The sequence below is a fragment of the Toxotes jaculatrix genome, chromosome 21 (assembly GCF_017976425.1).
Source record: "Toxotes jaculatrix isolate fToxJac2 chromosome 21, fToxJac2.pri, whole genome shotgun sequence".
Taxonomy (NCBI): Eukaryota; Metazoa; Chordata; class Actinopteri; family Toxotidae; genus Toxotes; species Toxotes jaculatrix.
In genome coordinates this window covers 270,572-293,138 of record NC_054414.1, presented here as the reverse complement: position 1 = coordinate 293,138, position 22,567 = coordinate 270,572, and the positions used below count along the sequence as shown (strand labels likewise).

General features: G+C 42.0%; 1 protein-coding gene across 1 annotated transcript; it reads right to left on the bottom strand.

Moving 5' to 3' along the window:
• Positions 1-1,660: 1,660 nt before the first annotated feature.
• On the bottom strand, positions 1,661-20,854 carry c1qtnf1 (C1q and TNF related 1). Its single transcript, XM_041029353.1, has 4 exons — positions 20,592-20,854; positions 8,539-8,678; positions 7,508-7,632; positions 1,661-4,030 (listed from the first exon to the last, which is right to left on the bottom strand). The coding sequence occupies exons 2-4, from the start codon at positions 8,676-8,678 to the stop codon at positions 3,480-3,482; spliced, it is 816 nt and encodes a 271-aa protein (XP_040885287.1). The 5' UTR covers positions 20,592-20,854; the 3' UTR covers positions 1,661-3,479.
• Positions 20,855-22,567: the final 1,713 nt, after the last annotated feature.

Genomic DNA, 22,567 nt, shown 5'->3' with positions numbered 1-22,567 from the left:
TGTTTAAAAAAATAAAAAATACAGTAGCCTACCAGAAAAGTCATTGATGCTATCTTCTTCTCACTCCTGTGTACCAAAACCACTGAAGTCGTCTTCCTCAGTGTCAGTGTTGAAAAGCCTCAGAATTACTTCGTCACACACTGTCTCAGTCTCTTTTTCTGAAGAATTTAGCACCAGTGCATTTGATTTAATTCAAAAGTTTCACTGGTCCACTGTGACCCGTGACCGGTAATTTCATTGGTCTGATGTGACGAGGCTAAATGTTTTGGCAGCATGAAGCTCATTAACCTGTAAAAATCTATAAATTAGCCGCATCATTGTTTAAGCCACAGGGTTCAAAGCGTGTGAAAAAGGTAGCGGCGGTAGGTATACTCAAAGTAGAGGTTCCTCTTATCTGTATATGTACTGTTACTTGGCTAAAAGTCTAATTACTTCTCGAATCTTGAAAACTGATGTCGTTCTTCCTTAATTACAGAGATGATTGACATATGGAGTAACAGTAAGTAAAAGGGACTCTACTGAAGTTGCCAAAAAGATGGTGGCTAAGTATCATATCAAAATCCTGTCAAGACACAATAGAGGGAGATGTGGTTGGACCAGGGTATCACTCTCTAGTCAGACAATTGCTAAATAGGATAGAGAATGTGAAATGACCCCAAAAATAAGAAAAGGAAAGAATTGCACTGATGAGTCTGACATAGATGAAGTCCTTTCAGAACAGACAGCAGCAATCCAGGACACCTATGTGTGCATTAACTGTGATTTCAAGTTCCTGTCCCTTGGAGAGACCCCAGAGAGCAAGGAGGAAAAGAAAGTAAACCTGAGGATGATGACTCAGCGAACTGATACAAATCCAGAGAATAGAAAATGTAACACTGGGAGAGTTGCTGTTTTTGTTTGACGAACTTGGCATGACAGTCCACTTCTGGAACTGGAACTGACTGGAATTGGGCTTAAATAAACTTTCCTTTCCCTTTTCTTTCCTTTAAAAGGTCTTACGTTTTTCTGTCATAAACCTGCACATACATTGATTCTGCCGTTCTTCAAGGTGGTTCATGGTTCATGCTGAGCGAGGATGGAAACATTGTACAGCTTTGTGTCTGCCATGTGCATGATGACTGGGAGCCACTATTACTTCAATATTCCCCATCACAGCTGCATCAGCCCTGGAGTTTCTGTGCAGGTGTGTCTGTTTGGCTTTGATTGGCTTTTTGGCCAGGTGTACTAATTACAAAATTATTCATTCATTCATTCATCTTCTATACCACTTAATCCATCGAGATTGCAGGGAGCTGGAGCCTATCCCAGCTGACTATGGGCAAGAGGCGGGGTACACCCTGGGCTGGACAAAATTATTCCACTTGGAGAAATTCCAACACTGGGTTAAACTGTAACTGTAAAAGGTCCTGGTGGGGCAGATTTTCAGGTGCATGTGTGATGCATTCTTCACCACATGTATGTGGTATATGTATTGTAGCAGATTGAATTTAAATTTAAATTTGAATTTAAATTTGCTCAAGTTGAAAATTGGGGCACCAACTTCAATTGAGGGAAAATAGACAAAGCAGTTCTGACAAATCAGTCTTATAATCTGAAGTAATGGACTCTTAATCACATTCTCTGCTTTGAATGAATAGACAGGGCCACTACTTGTCAGTAAATGAGGATTTATTTATAGTTAAATAAGCAACTGAATAAATGAAGCATTAATAATGAACAAATGACAAAGAGGTCGGAATCAAACAGATGAATTAAGTTGATATTTGAATGCCATATTAAACTGGTCACATAGTTTGGCAATCATGAATGAAGAATGTCATTTAGAATGACCAGAGACTGGCAGAACGTTACAGGACAATCTGTTTCCAATATCAGCTTTTCTCAACAGAAATACAGTTTTTTTAAAATACAACCAGGGAGAAACCTACGGAAGTACAACAATATAAAAGCTTGGTCTCATTCAGTTTGGCTTTGAGTTACAAACTAAGGCTTGTTTCAGCTAAAGAGCAAAATTTGCACATCTTAACAAAGAGGAAAAATGTTGCAGGAATATCAGTTTTCAGGTAAAATAAGATGATGGAGAAGAGGCTTGGTGAGCAGGTACAAGGACAAAAAGCAAAAAACAAAATTGAAGAAGAGCCAAAAGTGAAGTAAAAAGAAAGCAGAACAGCAAAAAAAGGAAGAGAAATATAGAACAATGAGCATCAGCTCTTTTATGAAAGACATATATTGTGGATGGAGTAGCTGCCTTTCATTCCTTAGTGTAGCCATTGATTATCCACTCCTTTGTTTCAGGGAATGGATTTGATTTGGAGATTAATCTGGGGGATTAATTGATCTGAAGTTTTTGGCACAGAGATCACACACTTTATCTTATCGCTATAGTCAACAGTGATTTAAAACATAAATTGTATGTAACAGCGTGCTGCATAGAATTAAGATTAACAAAATTAAGAGAAAGCCTGTGATTTGAATAGCAAACACAGTACAGCACATCAAGCCAGAATGGTACAGGGCTAGTTAACTGTCGAGGTTCAGTACTGTTCATAGATAAACAGGAGTTAAACAACACTAATTTGATGAACAATAATAAAGTAGTCATAAAAGTAATAAAGTAATCATAAAGTCGAGTTCTACAGTCCAGTCTAATAAATATGCCTTCCAAATCACCAAAATTACAGAGACCAAATATTAATTGACCATTCCAGAGGAGCTACAGAGATATATGTAGGTCACTGGGTGGCAGTGTGGTCACATGATAAACAGTGCATTCATTTTTATATTTCTTACCGTGGCTTTTTGCATTACACAGATACGTGAGTTGGACCAAATTTCATAAACACATTAGCAAAGTATGTGTTAAAGTAACTGTATTACTGACGGATAGCTATATTCATGTTAATTCAGACACGCATAACCAAGGAGGATTCAGTCTGTCTCTCAGGTTGTGAGAGATAAAGTGAGGTGTGTGTGTGTGTAAGTGTTTACTTAAGACAGACAGAAAATTGTGCTTAATTCTGATGATTTCCAGTTTGTTGGATGAAGCCTTTTCTCTGTTCCATGAGCTTGATTTCCTTATCTGGTCCTTGCCAGAGATTTACAGTCAGAGTGACCCAGTAAAGGTTTCAACGTGGTTCACATGCCACCATTAATTTTATTATCCTGACGAAAACATTGGCCTCTTTGGGTTGGATAAAGGTGGTTCTATGTCTGGTGTTAATTCTGGTGTTTTTATTGTGAATGGTGGGGATGCCCTTTTGCAGATCCAGAGAGTCCATTTGCAAGTCCATTCAAAGCCTGCTGTTTATCTCCTGGTGGAACTTAGAAGAAGGAGGTGAGGGGTGTCCTCTCCACAGCGACATTCTTTCTGTACTTAATCACTGACTAGATGACATGATGTTCCATAACAACATTAATAGTACATTGAGGGATCATTTTTGTCCATCTATAAAACCATTTTAGATGCCAATTCACACTACCTACAGCTCATTTTTGGGCTTAATCAGGTGTCCATTAAAGGTGATGTAAGTGTCAAATTCGTCACTGAAGATGGCATTCTCCCTCTCACCTTTAAAGAGTCTGACCCAGACCTGGTCATCTTTCTCAAGTTCCAGCATCAGGCTTTGACTCTGCATGATGGAGCGGTCGCTGGGCTGAGTGTAAAGGATCACCACCTCCCGCTCATTGTGCATGATGTGTAGGTATGTCTCCTTCAGGTTCCATGTATGCACGTTCAGGCTGAAGTAGTAGACCCCAGGCACGTAGCAGTAAAACTTACCAGTAAACATGTTGAAGTGACCATAGAGGTTGACCAGCACTGTGTCAAATATCAGTGTCTGGTAGTAGTCATTGGAGTGCAGACCCTTCTTACGAGCGACAGAGAAGGCAGCAAAGTAGGACTTGCAGGGCTCACCTGGGAGGCCCATGCTGCCTTTGCTGCCCTTTATGCCACTTGAACCAGGAGGACCCATCTGGCCAGTTTTCCCTAATTTACCATGAGGTCCTCGTTCACCAGTATCACCTTTTTCACCTAAGAGCAGCAGAACGAGACATGTTCAAGGACAATGCCATGTTTTTCTGTTTACAAATGTACCATCTTTGATAAAAAAAAAGGTCTTTCAAATGATTATTATTATTTTTATTTATTTTTTTACTTTTAGGGCTCTTTTTTCATGCTGGCACACAGCGTGAAACGCAGCAGCGCACCAGTAAACTATAATTTTCCTCCAGCTCACTGAGGTCATTCCTTTGACTACTTTGGGGGCAGCTGTGGTTCAGGAGGTAGAGCAGGTTGTCGCCTAATCAGATTTGATTGTTCCATCCCCGGCTCCTCCGGCCTGCGTGTCAAAGTGTCCTTTAGCAAGATACTGAACCTTAAATTGTGTGTGTGTTAGTTAAAAGCACTATATATCCTTCAAACGAGAAAGAAAGTGCTGTATGAATGTGTGCTTGTGTAAAAGCGCTTTGAGTGGTCGAAAAGACTAGAAAAGCACTATATAGATGCAGTCTATTTGCTTTGGCATAATGATGACTGTGCCCCAGTGGGAGGAGAGGCACAGAGGAGGGAGTAGTGACACAAATCCAGCAACTCACTGCAATCTGTGTGCCAAGAATGCTGACATGCTCTAAGCACGTGTTTGTCAGTAGCGCAACGCACTTTTGTTTCATCACACGCTTTTATTCATTGTCATTTTTCAACAAAAAACTGATAAATCTAGACTGACTAAACATTAAAAATAATTTCAGGAATACAACATAAACTAGACTGTACATGATGTACTTGTAATGCATGATAATTTGTTCCCTCTGATCCCTCTGAAGTGTGCCATAAGTATGCCAGGCATGGCTGGCTATGAAAATACCACAGTGTGCATGTCACACCCAGCACACTGTTCAGGATGCACTTGACTGTGCTGTGCACTGCTGCTGCTTTCACGAAAACAGAGCCCTGAGTCTTAAAGCTGCATCAGTCAATGTGTCATCTGAAGGACCTCAAACATCAAAACAAGCTGACAGTCACAAACCACACTGATCTCAGAAAAGTTAAATGCTTTTTGGAACAGTTTTTGCAGAAATTTCTGTGATCATAAAATTCAGTGAATCCTTGATAAGCTCCTTGCAAGTGTTTAACTCCATCACCAACACTTGTGTTGTATTTCAGTGAATTCATCAAAGTGCTAAACACCTCTGATTTCTGATCTTTTTCAGATCAGACTTTTTTAATTCTACTCAATGGTAAAAACACAAAAAACTCAAATACTATTTATAAATACTATACAAATACTATAACTCTTAATAATCACATGGGCAGTTAGCATTATTAAACATGTATACAGTTTTATGGCAGAGAATTTGATAACAGTTTGTAGTAAAATAATGAAATACCACAGGCAAATGCACTAAAAGTCCAACTTGGCTGACTCTTCTTTCCTTTGACTATTTTACTGGCTGCCTCTTTAGCCATTAAATGCTCCACTATGTTCAACAGATTGTCATGATCTGCCCCCATGATCTGAGTGACTCTTCTCTGAGTGACTATGTTTTTGCCCACCTTTCTGATTCCTTGCCCTGCCCTCATTAGTATCACCTGTTCACCTGCCTTCCCTGTGTATTTTAGTCTCTGTGTTCCCCTCAGTCTTTGTCAGTTACCTTGTGCTTCTGTTTAATTTCTTGTTCCTAAGTTTTTCCCCTGTGGTTTTGGATTTGCTGAGTTTTGTTCCTGCCTGCCTGGACTCTAAGTTTCTCCACCCATCAGCCTTTAGGCCAGCATTTTGTTATTAAAGTATCACTGTCAGTATTCACTGAATCTGCCTGTAAGTGTGTCTGCATGTGGGTCTTTCCCCTGTGTTCCTGACTTTTGCTGTAACACAGAAAAAGATGCAATGAAAGTCACTATTAAGCTCAGTAAAGCCAAGGCTCAGGCACTTTAGATAAGGGGCATTTAATTGACAGGTGGGCAAAGGAGACAAAGCTTGTTAGTGTGATTATTTCGAAGCTGGAAAGTGTAGGTTGAGTCTGAAGGAGCAAAAGGAATTCCAAGCTGTTGAGTTGGTAGAGAGTGTGAGTGGCAAGGCTGCTGATGATTGCTTGGTGAGATATGTTATGTATATGGGGTTTGGACTGTTTTTCTTTTGTGTGCTTGTGCTTTGGTGATTTTCCCCTCTGCCTCCTGTGGGAGGTTCCTTCCTTTTTGAGTGGAGAGGCGTGTTTTCCTGTTGACTGGAGGTTGACACACCTGCACCTCATTTCCTGTCATCACTCCTTTTTAAGCCGGAGGAGGGCTTCACTTCGACGCTGCATTGTCCTACCTTCAGTGGTAACTCTCTCGCTGCCGAGCAAACTGTTCTTCTAAGAATCTCTAGTGAACTAACCTTTGCTCTCTGCTGTTTTCTCCCTCAGAAACCCTCCAATGTTCAAGATTGCTCCTCCAGCCAGTAACCTGCCTGCCACGCCGTTCTGCCTCCACTCCCCTATCAGTTCAGAAAGCTTTTGGACTCGCTTTGTGTTTGTTTATCCTCATTAAATTAACCTTTTCCCTGCCATCAGCCTGTGGTCTGCTTCTGGGTCCTCTAAAACACTCTAACCTAACCTAACAATATGTTGATGGATATCATGGCTGGAAATGGAGGTACTGGGGTTGGATCTGTCTCTGCATGCAGGGACAAGGCCCTGAATATCTGGAGACAGAGATAATAAAAATGGAGTCAGCAATAACATTTTAGCAAGCAGGAATGTGTTCAGATGAATTAATTGGTAGGTGAGTAACAACCACATGAGACAGAGATGCAAGAAAGGCATGACAGCAGGACAATTGCTTGGTCCTTGTTAATGATGTCAACTGCAGTGAGGTTGTCAGAGTTGATGAGGATTGATTATCTTCACCATTCGCGCCTCCGCAAAGGAGCAACAGTAACAACTGGATCAATTTTGTAAAGAGCTGAAGATGGCTAAAATGGTTTTGGAGAACTGCATGAACCATTGTCTGCCACAGAAACCAGAAAGACCAGAAAAAAGAGCTGAATGTCATCCAGGTGACACAGCTGGTGTTTGTAGAAGAAACTGACAGCATTCCAGTTAGTGAGGAGGTTTAGCCACAGCTGTGTTTTCTGCTTTAGATTAACTGTTGAGGATGGTTTTGTCAAGACAGTGAGGGTGTTGATGATTCAGATGGGAGCAGGTGAGAAATGGAAGAGCAGCCAAAACAAAAAAAATTCTACTGTTTCTAATGTACAATGAAATAATTGTACAGAAAAAAAAATTGATCATGGCCTGCCCATCTGCAATGCCTTTATCTGTCTGCAGGCTGTGACAAAGCTGTGGTGAGTTGAAAAACTAGACTAAAATGTCATAAAATGTTGACTATATTCTAATGAAAATGAAGTGGCTAAAATTTGACAAAAAAGTATTATACAATGTAAATACTAAAACTAAATCAAAACCAGTTGCCAGAATGAACAATGGTGTAGACTGACAGAGGCTGTAGAAGATGTTTTATGCTTGATCTTACCTTTGAGCAGAGTGATGTTGATCTGCGGGACTACCTGATACTGTGGGTAGTGATGGCTGGAGAAGTGATGGGGAGTCTCCTCTTCTGGGTCACAGCATCTTTGACACTCCCTCACCTTCCCCTGTCTTTACATGGAGTACAGCCGAATCAAGGCATTCAGCTGAGTAAAATGTAGGTTTTTGGTCTTTTTGAACTTTCAGACTGCTCTAAAACTCTCACCTGCACAACTTCTAACCTTTTCAGTCTCTCATTCTCATCTAGTAAGACAAAGTCTTATTCCCTGCGACTGTGTGAATTGTCCCATATTTTTCATTTTTCTAGTATTTTATTATAAGTTTTGATAAAGCCATCTCAGTATAGTTTTACGTTTCCTCTCTCACATTCTCTCTGGGGCTCTAGGCTTTTTGTGTTGGTCTCTAAGCCTGTCTTCTGATTCACTGACTGTTTTCTCTGTGACGTAGGGCCAGGCCAACCACTGTAGCTTTGTAAAACTCACTGGTAAATGCAAATGGCTATGATCAGTCAGCGCTGAAATGAGCAGAACTGATGGTCAAATTTGGATTTTGGTGCTCAGCTATTTGAGAAAGTAAACTGGTCTCTAGTATTACTGTCCTTGGGGACATCCAATGATTATGCTGCGTTTCCTTCACATGTTTCTGTCTTGTAGCATGCTACCTCAGTGACAGAGTGACTGCTTGGTGTTGTGTTGTTTACAAAACTTAAACAAGGGGAAAAAGTTGTGACATCACAAAATTATGGTGGTCCTGACGGCTCATTTTAAGCCATAGTTTATGAATATGGGCTTGTACATGTCTCTGTTGATTGAACGTTTTGATACTTTCACAGTATTTATGTAGCACCAAGATCAAGTCTAGTCAAAAAAAAACATGAAAATCTCACTTTTAATAAAACTCTGTCTTCAGAAACTGCCTCCCAGCTGCTGAGTAGTGTATTTAATTTGAAGCTTGTATACAGTGTCTGTTTGCTGTTTGCTAATGTATGCAACAGGCAAGCTGGATTTAAAAAGATACCTGGCATCTTGATGGTAGTCCTTCGGGTCCATTTGGCCCCAGCTGGGATCTGGGTCTTTTCTCTCATTGTAGGGGATCTGGTAGGGGTCGACTGGACAGGCCCAGAGGAGGAGCAGGGCCCACACACAGGTTGTGGTCATCTAAAATACACAACGGTCCTCAGTGCACACCACAGACACATTTGTAACACTGTTCAGTTGAAGTCAGAAATGTGGGTAAAGTTTGAGTAAACTTTTTTTTTTTCTCTTTTGTAAACCTGAAATTAGCACACATTGAAAACTGACCTGAGGTTTAACATTTTAAATCTATTACAAACACGTATACATTCATTTTACATTACAAATCTACAAGGTGCACATTTGACAAGTTACAGAAGCAACGCCATGACCCTCCCTGTCTGGTATTTATCGGAGCCTAACATACAGAGGATGTGCTCAGTGCAACTTTGAATTCACAGTGTCAGACAACATCATTTAGAATATAACTATAACTATAAACTATATCAGCATCACATCAGGATGACTTCAGTGCAGAAGTAATACAGTATGTGGTTCTAACCTACTGTATGGTAACTGAAGTAAAAGTCCAGTGTTCCCTTATGTTGGAATGATACAAGAAACAACCGAGTGCAGCCCCATTCACTGTTGCACTACACTTACACTTGCATTGTTGCCCTACACTGCATGTAATGTTTGGAGCTGGTAACAGTGAATATTGTGTTACCATTGAATATTGAAAATTGAGGGGAAGAGATTTGCTTCACCCTTTGCAAGGATGTGCTGATGTACACTGAACGGGACAAATATCCATATTTACGTTGGCATGCAAATCTTATCAGTTCAATTCAAATGTGCTTTACTTGCATGGGAGCATGGGTAGTTGGTGAGTTTGAGGGGGAGTTTTTGTGCAAATGATTGTATGGATCTTTTGACATTTATCAATACTCAGTGAAACATTTCAAATGTTGGGTGAACGTCTCCATGAAAGCCCAGAGGTTATATGATGTTTGGGCCCTTCATTAGCCTGCCTTCAAGTCCTGCTCTCACCCAAGCAAAGAACAGATACTCAGTGGCTTGACCCTTCCTTCTTATTCTGTGGTGGTACTGATTCTTTTACCAGTGAAGGATTGGAGTGGTTTTTCCACCTCTGTCTTATGTGCGTGTATATTTGACTTAATGACTTGAAAGTTCAAAGAGAAGAGTTTCACGTGTCTGTTTTTCAAATGGTGTGCCTTGTAGACAGTATGTAGGTCCATGTGTATGAAACAGAGATTAGAATCAGAAGTCACTGGAGTGAACATGAGAATAACTGAGGGCTAAAGTTTCCACCATGAACCCACAAGTCTTTGAACTTCATCTCTTAGGACACAAATAGATACACACACATGCACCATCTGTTATCTGTAGGTAAGGACTTTGAAGATTGTGTGCCTGTGTTCAACCAACCATGCTTCACAGCAGTCTGCTTTTATTCCACACAGTGGATCAGCCCTTTATTTTTTTCAATTCAATTCAATTCAATTCAATTTAATTTATATAGCACCTTCCACAATCAAAATTGCCTCAAAGGGCTTTACAGAGACCCAGAGCAAGCACTTAAGGCAACAGTGGCAAGGAAAAACTCCCTTTTAACAGGAAGAAACCTTGAGCCTTCTGCCAATGGCCAGGCTGGGTAAAAGGAGGAAAAGGAGGAAGATAGGACAGCTGGGAATGGAGGAGAGAAGGAGAAGGACATGCAGCATATAGAACATAATACAAACAGGGTTGGCAATGGACAATGTTGGCCAGCATTTAGATTACAGTTAGTGAACAGTTAATGGATAATGTGTGCTTAGCTGATTACAGTTATGATAAGAGACAGAGGACAGAAGCAAAAAGCTGTCATAACATGGTCATTCAGCCAGTAGGTCATCTTATGACCAACCTGTCTGGAGCCCAGAGGATGTCATCTCTGCTCTTCCTGCTTTAACATCCCAATCCTAGTTCACCAATGTAAGGAATCATACTGTCAATCCATGATGTGACAGTGTCACAGTATGGTATAGAAAAGAAGACCATTTAAGTGTTATACCAAATATCGCAACCCACACCACACATGGGATAAGCCTTACCCAAAGATGTGTGGGGTTAACATCTCTACTTCCGAAAGCAAGACACATGCTTTCTAAGGTTTTCAATGAGAAGCCGTTCAGGTCTTCATTTGAGTCTTTATGCCTTTAGATGAGCCAGAAATTAAGATGGCTGCAGGACTGGGTTCACATAAGATGGCGGCGCACAGTGGTGCAGCGGCTTCTCGAGCTCCCGGGATTAAGCCTTATTTTCCCAACTTCAAGGCCACTTTTAGCCCTAGTTTAGTGCTAAATTCATGTGTAAGGTACAGCTCTACCGAACTTATGGTCATCAGAGATAGTTCGGTTATTACAATCCCACCAAAGCTGAAATCCACACTCGGAAGACAGGGGCTCCTAAGGACGACGGAGTGGCGCAGCAGAGTACGGGGAGCAGCCAGCAAGAGGAAGCGATGCTCCCGAAAAGAGAGAGGAAAAAGAGCAGGCGCGCCAGTCCGGCTGAAGGCCAGCAGGCTGCCGATTCCAACTCTCTTTCTGGCCAGCGTCCGCTCCCTGGACAACAAAGTGGATCTGTTACGCCTGAGGCTGAGTGTTTCCACGGAGATGAGGAACTGTGCTGTTCTCTGCCTCACGGAAACCTGGCTAAACCGCAACATGCCAGACTCAGCCTTCCAGATCGACGGACTACAGCTTTTCTGGGCGGACCGTGACCACAAGGGGAGGAGGACTCTGTGTGTACGTGAATGAAGGTTGGTGTACAACCTGTGGACTGGTACAAAGTTACTGCTCTGAGGCAACAGAACTTATGATAGTGAAAACTATCTGCCACAGGAGTTCACCGCAGTGTTCGTCACCATTGTTTACATCCCGCCAGGTGCTAATGCTAATGCTAACAAAGCATTACAGGAGCTACAAGACACCATTAGCTCGTTGCAGAACAGTCACCCAGAGGCGTTTTACGTGGTTGCGGGAGACTTTAACCACGTGAAACTGACGGACACTTTGCCCAGATTTTACCAGCATGTCACCATCCCCACACGTGGAGATAACATTCTGGACTGTGTGTACACTAACATTCAGGATGCATACAGAGCTCTCCCCCGCCTCCCTCTTGGCCTCTCCAACCACATCTCCATCCTGCTTGCGCCAGCTTACCGCCCCCCGCTGAGACGGATCGGGTCAACAAAGAAGACTGTCACTGTGTGGCCCAGTGATGCAGCCTCTGTGCTACAGGACTGGCAGGTCTTCAGGGAGGCTGCCACATATGAGGGAGAGGTGGACCTAGAGGAATACACCTCCTCCGTCCTCAGCTTCATGTCCAAGTGTGCTGATGATGTCGCCACCACCAGGACAGTAACCTGCTTCCCAAACCAGAAACCCTGGCTGAATGCTGAGGTCAGAGCTCTGCTGAAAGCTAGGGATGCTGCGTTTAGGGCAGGTGAGGCATCAGCGCTGAGAGTGGCAAGGAAAGAACTGACAGCAGGCATCTCGAGGGCCAAAGCCACATATGCTCAGAAAATTCAGGGTCACTTCACCTCCAAAGACCCCCGGAGCATGTGGAAGGGCATTAAGTGCATCACAAACTACAACACCAGGGATGCACAATGCCCACTGGACCCCTCCCTGCCAGAGGCGCTCAATAGGTTCTATGCCCGCTTCGAGGATCCTGATCCCCCCCCCTCCCCCCCCCTGCACCAGACTCACACCACCCCCCGGTGACACACCCCTCAGTGTGACCACAGCTGACGTGAGGAGAGCCCTTATAGGAATTAACCCCCGCAAAGCTGCAGGCCCTGACAACATCCCAGGGCGGGTACTGAGGGACTGTGCTCATCAGCTGTCTGAGGTGCTGATGGACATGTTTAACACCTCACTGTCACTGGCATCTGTCCCCACCTGCTTAAAGACTGCCACAATTGTCCCCATCCCCAAGTGCTCCACAGTGACAGGCCTCAATGACTACCGACCCATAGCTCTGACCCCGGTAGTCATGAAGTGCTTTGAGAGGCTGGTCATGGGCCACATCAAAAACTCCATCGATGTCACTGTGGACCCCCACCAGTACGCCTACAGGAAGAACCGCTCCACTGATGACGCCATCTCATCAGTGGTCCACACAACCCTCACCCACCTGGAGAGCAGGAACTCGTACGTCCATCTGCTCTTCCAGGACTTCTCATCAGCCTTCAATACCATCATCCCACAGACCCTGGCACAGAAGCTCTCCCTCCTCGGTCTGAGTCCCACACTGGGGAACTGGGTCCTGGACTTTCTGACCAACAGAACACAGACTGTCAGAATCCACAACACCATCTCCTCCTCCATCACCCTCAGTACTGGCTTGCCGCAGGGCTGTGTGCTGAGCCCCCTCCTGTTCACCCTGCTGACATATGACTGCTCGGCGAGACACCCCAGCTGTCATATAGTGAAGTTTGCCAATGATACAGCAGTAGTAGGACGCATCACCGACAAGCGTGGTAAAGGCTGCACAGAGGACTGTGGGGAACAGCCTGCCCACCACCTCAGACCTCTACACAGCACGATGCAGAGGGAAGGCCCTCCGCATCATGAAGGACTCCACCCATCCCGCACACAGTCTCTTCCAACCCCTCCCCTCAGGCAGGTGGCTGAGGAGCATCCAGAGCAGGACCACCAGGCTCAGGAACAGCTTCTTCCCTGAAGCTGTAAGACTGCTGAACTCTAGCCCTGCCCTGTAGACCCCCCCTCCCCTCCTCACCACACACTGACTGTCCACGGACTACCTCTTTGCACTACCACTACCTCCTACTTGCACATGAGTATTTATGCACATGCTAACTTCGGCTTCCTTATCTTATTTTTTATTTTAATTGTTAATTGTTTAAATTTCACAATGTTTATATATCTGCTCTAATGTTTATTTTATTTCTCTATTGTTTATATTTATTTCTCTACTCTAATGTTTATATTATTGCCCTTATATTTATATTTCATTCTTGTTCACATCTTGCTCTGAATGGCTTAAACTGGGACCTGAGTACTAATTTTGTACCATAACATGTAAATGTCCTGGTATGACAATAAAGTTCCTTGATCCTTGATCCTTACAGAGAACAGAACTGCTTGCTCATGTCTGTGTCAGAACTTCAGGCAGTCAAGAATAAATGATTTGCCACTGGATGTTTAAAGTGATGCTAACAGGTTTGGTGTTACCTTTTTGATGATATGGTCTGTATTGCTGTTCAAGTTGAGTGTTTTTACGTGTTTAACAGGCCAGGGATAACAGCACGCATGCACAGACCATCATCATTTCCAGCTTCTACTGTGGAAACCTAAATGCTCTCTGTACCTTTCTGCAGGTATCTCTGGCTCCGGAGCTGCATGTTCTGTGGTCCTTGCTCCACCCAACTGCTGCTCTTTATTGTTTACAATGATCCATTTCTTACACGTTTAATGTTCCATTCTGCTACAGATAGATATTGGATTAATATTCTTTTCAGAACGTAATGTAAATAATTACCAGTCATGACAGCTTTTTGCCTCTGTGCTCTGTTTCCTATCATAACTGTAATCTGCTGAGCATACATTATCCAATAACTGTTCACTAACTGTAATGTAAATGCTGACCCACTAACATTGTCCATTGTCTGTATGATGCTGCATGTCCTTCTCCCCCTCTCCTCCATTCCTAGCTGTCCTATCTTCCTCCTTTTCCTCCTTTCACCCAGCCCGGCCATCGGCAGGAGGGTCCCCCATCTGAGCCAGGTTCTGCTCAAGGTTTCTTCCTGTTAAAAGGGAGTTTTTCCTTGCCGCTGTCGCCTTAAGTGCTTGCTCTGGGGTCAGGCTCTGGGTCTCTGTAAAGCGCTTTGAGACAATTTTGATTGTGGAAGGAGCTATATAAATAAAATTGAATTGAATTGAATTGAATTAAATAAGACAGTAAAAATGTTTGTTCAAAAGCTTTCATGGACATTACACTCAGAAATTTTGTATGCAGTTTAGTATGCATAATAACATCTAGAAAGGCAAGAAGAACAATGTATGCATGTTACAGTCTGGTTTTGTTTTTTTTTTCCTGTTTCCGACGATACCATGTTAGCAGATGGTATAAGATAGCAACCTCTGGAGTCATGCAGACATTCTGCATGTCCTCTCTTCAAGCCATGGGGACTACACAACCTGATCCCAATCACAAACCAGTCATTTAAAACAAACAGGAAGAAGGAGAACTTCTTGTACTATAACTTTGAAGGTGGGCAGGAGCAAACAGGACAGAGTGCATGCGAACACATTACCATGGGTTTCAGAAATGTTCTTATTGACATTAACACCTGCCCTCTCATTGGACTCTTCTTTGTGATTGGATTGTCACTGTCCAATCAGAGTCTGGTGTGATGATAGTCAAAATTTGTTACTTCTGCATCACACAGTGTGTTTGTGCTGAATTGCAGATACACTTTTTTGCTCTGCATCTATCTACAGATTTACAGCTACAATCTTTATAATTAGTGAAGTTCTTTACAAGCTCAAAATCTTTTTGACCCTAATCTGACACCAAAAAATCGCGTGTGTGACAAAGACAGGGAGAGAGGGCAGGAAGGATATCTGAGGTGTGTGTAGGTGGGTGTATGTGTACATTCTTGCAGTTATGCTTTATCTGCATATACAAGCCTCCACATGCTTGAATGTTAATCAGCTTCTGCTTCAAATCGTGTGTGTGTGTGTGTGTGTGTGTGTGTGTGTGTGTGTGTGTGTGTGTGTGTGTGTGTGTGTGTGTGTGTGTGTGTGTGTGTGTGTGTGTGTGCATGTCTGCGTGTTCTGAGTCCAGTTTAACAAACCTGTGTCCTTCCTCCACCTGTAAACCTCCAGAACCAACCTCTTAATTATCTCTAAATCTAATCCAGAACCAACCACTCATATCTAAATGTAACCTGACACAACCTAGGCAGGCTGAGAGATGGCAACTATAGCAAATACTGCAGCAGCAGGTTTCACTTCTTCAGAAGGACAGATGAAAGACACCCTCAATTACAGACTGTATTGAGTTACAGAAACTAGATAAAGGAAGAAAAATAAAACAAATGCATCGTTACCACTTGCAAGTTTATTCAATGCGAAGCCACAAAACCACACTTATACTTCAACTATAATTAGACTCAGGAAGGAGCAATGTAGGAGGTCTGCCCACAACTATTAAACAAAGCCCTGATCAATAAGTATTTTTAAAAGTTTGAAAGCTTTTTAAACATTTATGTGGAAGGCAAAGGCGCAGTCAATGCACTGAATACTGCTTCTGTCCTTCACCTCTCCCCAACACGGGGTGGATGTGCTTTGTTTAGAAAAAAACCACAAAAAGACAAACCCAAAAAAGTTCCTCTATACACACTGCCTATGATTCCTTAAGGGCTTAGTGCATCCAAATTAAAAATGTGGGCCATTTTAATCATTCCCTAAATATCATTACAATCTACTTACAGCTAGTTATGTGGCTCTGTTCTTCTTCTTAAAGGCTGTTTCAGAATATTAGGTGAACATGCTACGTAAACAATGTCTAATGTATATTTAGTTTTATTACATATATTTGGTTTTTCATGCATCTTGTCACTTTTTGCTGTAATGTCAGTTGCTGTGGGACCAAGCAAGTGGTTGAACAAACCAGGTGAGAGAGCAGTAGCCACAAGCAGGGATTAAGATTTCATGGTGTAAATTTGTGTTTGCAAATCTCTGTATGAACTAAAGCACGTGCAGACTGCAGTACAAAGCTCTGTGTGTGTGTGTGTGTGTGGTTGGCAGCATTCTCAGTATGCTGTATAATACTAATGTGATCTGATAAAGCAGCGGCTTTAACGAGATAACGTAGTCAAGGCATCCTGTCTCATCAGTACATGGTACCAGGAGCATTCACTTAAACCTTGAGGTGGATGTGCTACAACAGCAGAGACCACGTCAGGTTTCAGTCCTGTCAGCCAAGAACAGAGATCTGAGGCTGCAGTGGACACAGGCTCAGTAAAACTGGACAGATGAAGATTGGAAAAACGTAGCCTGGTCTGATGGATCTGGATTTCTGCTGAGGCTGCAGATGGCAGGGTCAGAATTTGGCGTCAACGGTATGAATCCATGGATCCAACCTGCCTTGTGTCCACAGTCCAGGCTGGTGGTGGTGGTGTGATTTGTGGGGAATGTTTTCTTGGTTCACTTTGGGCCTTAATACCAATCAATCTGAATGCCGCAGTCTGTCTGAGTATTGCTGCTGACCATGTTCATCCCTTTATGGCCACAGTTTACCATCTTCTAATGGTTACTTCCAGCAGGATAATGCTCCATGTCACAAAGCTGAAGTCATCTCAAACTGGTTTCATGAATCCAGCAGAATCCCTTTGGGATGTGGTAGAATAGTAGACCAGTAACTTGAATGATGTGATGAATCATGCCAACATGGAGCAGAAGCTCAGAGTAAGGCTTCCAACATCAACTTCCAACATGTGGCATCAACAACAAGAAGGACTGAAGCTGTTTGAGAGCAAAGGGAGGAGCTAACCAGTGTTAGTGTGGCGTTCCTAATAAAGTGCTTGATGAGTGTATGCAAGTTTGTCGAGTCAGCTTTATGTAGCCAATAGCTTCATATTTTTGAAGGACAATGATGCATTGTGTTTTACTTCCAGTTGATACTGGCATATCCTGTTAGTGTGTCCTGAAAGGTGCACAACACCTAATAATGGAAAACCTGAAATACTTGATACCTTTAGATATCAATTCCCTGTATATACAGAGAGCAAAAAACACTCAAAAATCCCTACAGTAGTTGTGAGACATGTCAGAGACACAGATATCAACAACCTGAAGAACCTCTGATAAGTCACAGTAAAGCAACAGAGACAAGGAGAAGAATGGAAGCAGACTTGTTCCAAGTGAAAGGTAAAGACTATTTATTCAACACTGAGCATCAGTTCCACCTTTTCTGTTCTGGAGGCTCTCTACTGAGCCCCTGTAAACTTGAAAGGGATGCCCCACATCCTGGATGTGTGAAAACTGATATGAATCTGTTGTTATCAGAATAAATGGCTGTTTGGAACCAAAAACAGTGACAGTTTTGCCAAAATGAGCGTACACAACTTCACTTGAAAGCTCCGACAATGTACATAATATTGGGCCAAGCAGAACAGTTTTTGTTTGTATCTGTGATCCTGGAGGCCAGGGACCACTTTTCCATTCAAATCCAAGAAAGTGGACTCAGACACTGTATGTGCACTGGCTCTGCCACATCCTTCCCTGTCACAGAGAACACATGTGCAGACCCTGAATTAAGGTGTAAATAATAGTAGCTGTTCTTGAACCATGGCCAAAGTAAATATTTTGTAATCAAGATCAGTACATTATGATTTCTTTTCTGAGCTTAGCGATCAGATCATAGAAATCCCACCTCTGAAGTTCACCTTTGAGTTCTCCTTCACTTCCAAATGCATTTGGAGGTTCTGTAACAGGTGCAGTACAGTACAGGGGTGAAGCTTGAAATGGATACATGATCACAGAACCATCAAATGTTTTGTTGCAAATAGTCAACAGGGTCGCCAAAAAACGTGTCAAGGAAAAGAAAAGATGCAAATTAACTGCCAAAAAATCAAACGTGAAGCTACCAGGAACCCATGATCCTCCAGTGCTGTCATATTCTAGAACTGCAACCTACCTGGTGTGCCCAGAAGTACAAGGTGTTTAGTGCTCAGAGACATGGCCAAGGTAAGGAAGGCTGAAACCCAACCACTACTGAACAAGACACATAAGTTGAAACTGAACTGGGCAAAGAAATATCTGAAGACAGATTTTTCAAAGGTTTTATGGACTGATGAGAGTGACTCTTGACGGACCAGATGGATGGGCCTGTGGCTGAATCAGTAACAGGCACAGAGCTCCACTTCGACTCAGATGCCAGCAAGGTGGAGGTGGGGGCTGGTATTATTAAAGATGAGCTAGTTGGACCTTTTCAGGTTGAAGATGGACTCAAAATCAACTCCCAAACCTACTACAGTTTTTAGAAGACATTTTCTTCATCTTTCAAGAAGACCATGATTTTTATGCAGGACAATGCTTCATCGCGTGTATCGAAGTACTCCACTGTACGGCTAGCCAGTAAAGGCCATAAAGATGAAAGATTAATGACATGGCCCCCTTCCTCACCTGACTTAAACCCTTTGGAGAACTTCTGCGCAGATTTACGGTGAAGGAAAACAGTATACCTCTCGGAACAGAGTCTAGGAGGCTGTGGTTACTGCTGCACAAAAGTTGATTGTCAACAGATGAATGACAGACTCCATGAGTGCATGTGCATGCTTATGTTTGTGTTTCGTTCACTTGGTGTGGGTAAAAGGCAGAGAGTAATTTCCCCAGGAGGAATCAATAAAGTAATTTAAAAAAAAAAAAATTAATGGCTTATGACTGCTATTGAAAAGAAGTTTAGCTATGGTCACAGATTTTTTTTTTTTTTTTTTTTTTTTTTTGAAATGTCAGAAATGTTGATTTGTAAATTTTGAGCTGTTCATTATTCTTACTTTAACAGATGAAAATAAACAAATGAGATGGGAACATTTTTGTTTTTCATTTGGTTGCATAATAATTCTACACATTAATAGTTGCCCAATAATTGAAAGCCAAAATCTCACTTTTACTTTCTTAAATATTCAGGTTTGAGGTTTGTTTACTAATATTTTGGATTGACCAAGAGCACTGTAGTTGTCCAATAATCAAAATAATCCTTAAAAAATACAACAGTCCTCATAAAACAGTGTTTCTGGCTTGTGTGAATGTGTATGGGGCCCACAAGGTTAGGCTTTCATTTGTTTATTCCTAAAAAGTACAGAAAGAGGGTAAAGGTTTTATACCTGTTTGAAGTACAGTTTGGTTATTGTGAGTGACATTGTCAGTGGATTGCCATTTTCTTTGCTTGTTGCACCAAATTCAAATTATGAATTTGGTGCATTTTTGAGTCATGACTATGATTTTTCTTTGTTATGGAGATAGCCACAGTGAAACTTTAGATATAAGTTATGGAGTAGTTATGACTTAATACAATCCAAATTACACTCTACAAATAGCAAATTGTTCCGAATAATCTAACTGGGGAATTGAATATACCATACTCAGGGCACTCTATAGTTACAGCTTTCTGTGTATTTAGCCATGCCAGTAGTTCAATAGTTTTGGTTTGATTAACTTGTCCGTTTCGAAGAGTCCACACAGGATCAGAGTGTGCTGAATGTTAGTTGGCACCTGTGATAGCATTACCTGAATTCCTGTTCTGGGGGGAAACAGTGGCTCTGAGGAGATTCAGTCTACTCATTATTGCAGCAAAGCATCCTCTATACTGGAGGAAGTAGTACACCGTACATTTCTGCACCAACTAATTCCCCAAACTCCAAAACATGAAAACACAGTGCTTTTAATAAATAAGTCATCAACTCAGCATCACTGCAGGAATTTCCAACTGAACCACATCATTTACATTTTTTATGATGTATGAAAATATGTCTTTTTAGATGTGACTATAGTGCAAACCAAGTGCTCAAGGGGTTGTTGACATGGACATGAGTAAGAACCTTCTCTCACAGTGAGTTGGGCTCTGAATCAAAGCTTTGCTCTAACCCCACAGATTAAAAGCAGTCATTATTATCTACTGCTACCTATTTTGCTGATAACATTTGCAGTCACATACACTTTAATGAATCTATAAATGCAATTGTACAAAAACTGCTTGGAGTTTCAACAAGAGCTGATCATCCCCAGAGCGGAAGTACAGGGCGTTTGAGGTCTGACATCTGGGAAAGGTTTGTCTCACTATTGTAGAAACTGAGTGGGTGTGTGTATGTGTTTGGATGTGTGATACCAAGTGGAATTTTTTTGCATGCAAAGTCTTCAGTGTGTGTTCCAGTCAGTTGTATGTCAGAGAACAACAGCAAGAAGAACCTGATGCCACAGCTAGTGTTTGACTTCTCTACAGAAAGAAGAGATATCTTACTTTTGTTGTTGTGCTCCAGTTTTTCACTTCTGGCAGTAACAAATGCCTGGCTTGCCCCTTTAGTGTCTGTCCCTCTATTCTTGAGTCCTTGAATCCTTTCTTAGGCTGCTGTCCCGTTTCCCTGTGGTCAGGTCATTGTTTGTCTCCTTAAACACAGATGTCTGTTAGAAAGTCCTGCTCGTCCAAACAAGTGGAAAAGCAGAGGAGGAGGAAACTGGGAGAAAAAGCAGCAAACTGAGAGAGAGGAAGAGAGGAGCGCAAAGCTTAATGGTTCTGAGGAGGAGGAGGAGCTCTGAATGCAATTCTAATCCAAAGGGGAAAATAACAAAAACACAGAGGAAAATAAACAGAGCACTATGCTGTGTGTGGGAGCAACACAGAGTAGAACAGGAAGGATGGAGGTTAGGGCGTCTCTATCTCTCTGTCAACACTCAACAGCTGCTTTCAACTGTCAGAGGAAATTTTTGCCTCGAGTTTGGCTAACAAGTTTAAATATCTCCCCATGTTCTTTGCTTGCCAGAGCATTCAATGGAGAACATGAACAATAATAATAATAATAATCTTTTTTTAGTGCAGTGATGTTTTCATTTTCAGTTGTGGATGAGTCAGAATACTGACAAAATCCTCCACACATCTGCAAATCTGTTAACCAGAAAATGTCTCTGCACAGGGTGTAGTGCATTTTGTTGTATGGTCTACAGGGGATTGAGTTACCACTAAGCCCTTCAGCTGCACCATCTACTAACAGGACACAATATCCACTGAATGCTTTGATTGGCAAAGGTTGCAGGTCTTACCTGTGCTTCACACAGTTATTCCACTCTCTTGCACTCATCTCGTACAAGAACTAGACCAAAATAATTAATGGACGAGGATTAGTTGTCCATAATCGTTAAATGTTGATTAGGACTTTTGGAATCTCAAAAGAAGATATATATTGTTCATATATAATCTGTCCTGCCCCCGTTTTGTTGTATCAGTGTACATGATGAGGTTTTTCAGACCAGACACATTAAAGGACCAGTGTGTAGGATTTATGGGGATCTGTAACGAAGGACTTCGTTACCTTTGACTGTCGGGTCATGGTTTTGTAAATATCAGAGGTGTGGACTCGAGTCACATGACTTGGACTCGAGTCAGACTCGAGTCATTAATTTGATGACTTTAGACTCGACTTGACAAAATGTAAAGAGACTTGCAACTCGACTTGGACTTTAACATCAATGACTTGTGACTTCACTTGGACTTGAGCCTTTTGACTCGACAAGACTTGCTACTTTCCTCAAAAACCCAAAGATTAAAAAGGATGTTATTAAGGAACGCTCTGTATCTTTCTTTGTATGTGTGCGTCTGTGTGTGTATGTGCTGTTGGCACAACATCCAATCAAATTAGATCAACGTTGTTTTGATCCGACAGCATCCATCCAATCAAATTGCAGGACAACCAATGAAGACGGACTGTCAAACAGCGCGCTAGCTGGAAAAATGATACCAAAGATAGTTTCGTTCGGGTATAAAAACTACGAGGTGGTCAATAAAAAACGAATTGCAGTATGCAAAACATGTGGCTCGAAGATTACAGATGGAGACGCAACAACTTCGAACTTCGTTCGACATCTGAAGTTGCACAAAGAAAGGTAAGTTCTGAATGAAAGCTTACATTTATTGGCTAAGTAGCTAATTTTTCTTTGCTGTGTAGCTAAATCATTGCAAACACGGTAATTTGTTGCGTCTACTGCGAGTTCACTCCCTTATTCATACCTTTGTTAAGTATTTTTTTAACAGGGCTATGGTTGAGGTACTTATACATAACATTAGTCAAGGTATCACACAGTAGACGGCGGTTAGCAGCAACGCATATTTTAGCCACCTACAAAGAGGCAAACCTAATAAAATCAAGGTCACTTTAAATGTGCGCTATATTAAGAATATGTGTACCGTTTTAGCTTGCTGTCAGACGGATTTTTCCGACAGGA

What these genes read in the sequence shown, in the direction of transcription:
- c1qtnf1 (XM_041029353.1), bottom strand. Translation starts at nt 8,678, where the DNA reads ATGACCACAACCTGTGTGTGGGCCCTGCTCCTCCTCTGGGCCTGTCCA. An exon ending in GACTACCATCAAGATGCCAG is followed by an intron (nt 7,633 to 8,538) that starts GTATCTTTTTAA and finishes CTCCATGTAAAG; the next exon opens with ACAGGGGAAGGTGAGGGAGT. An exon ending in CAACATCACTCTGCTCAAAG is followed by an intron (nt 4,031 to 7,507) that starts GTAAGATCAAGC and finishes TGCTGCTCTTAG; the next exon opens with GTGAAAAAGGTGATACTGGT.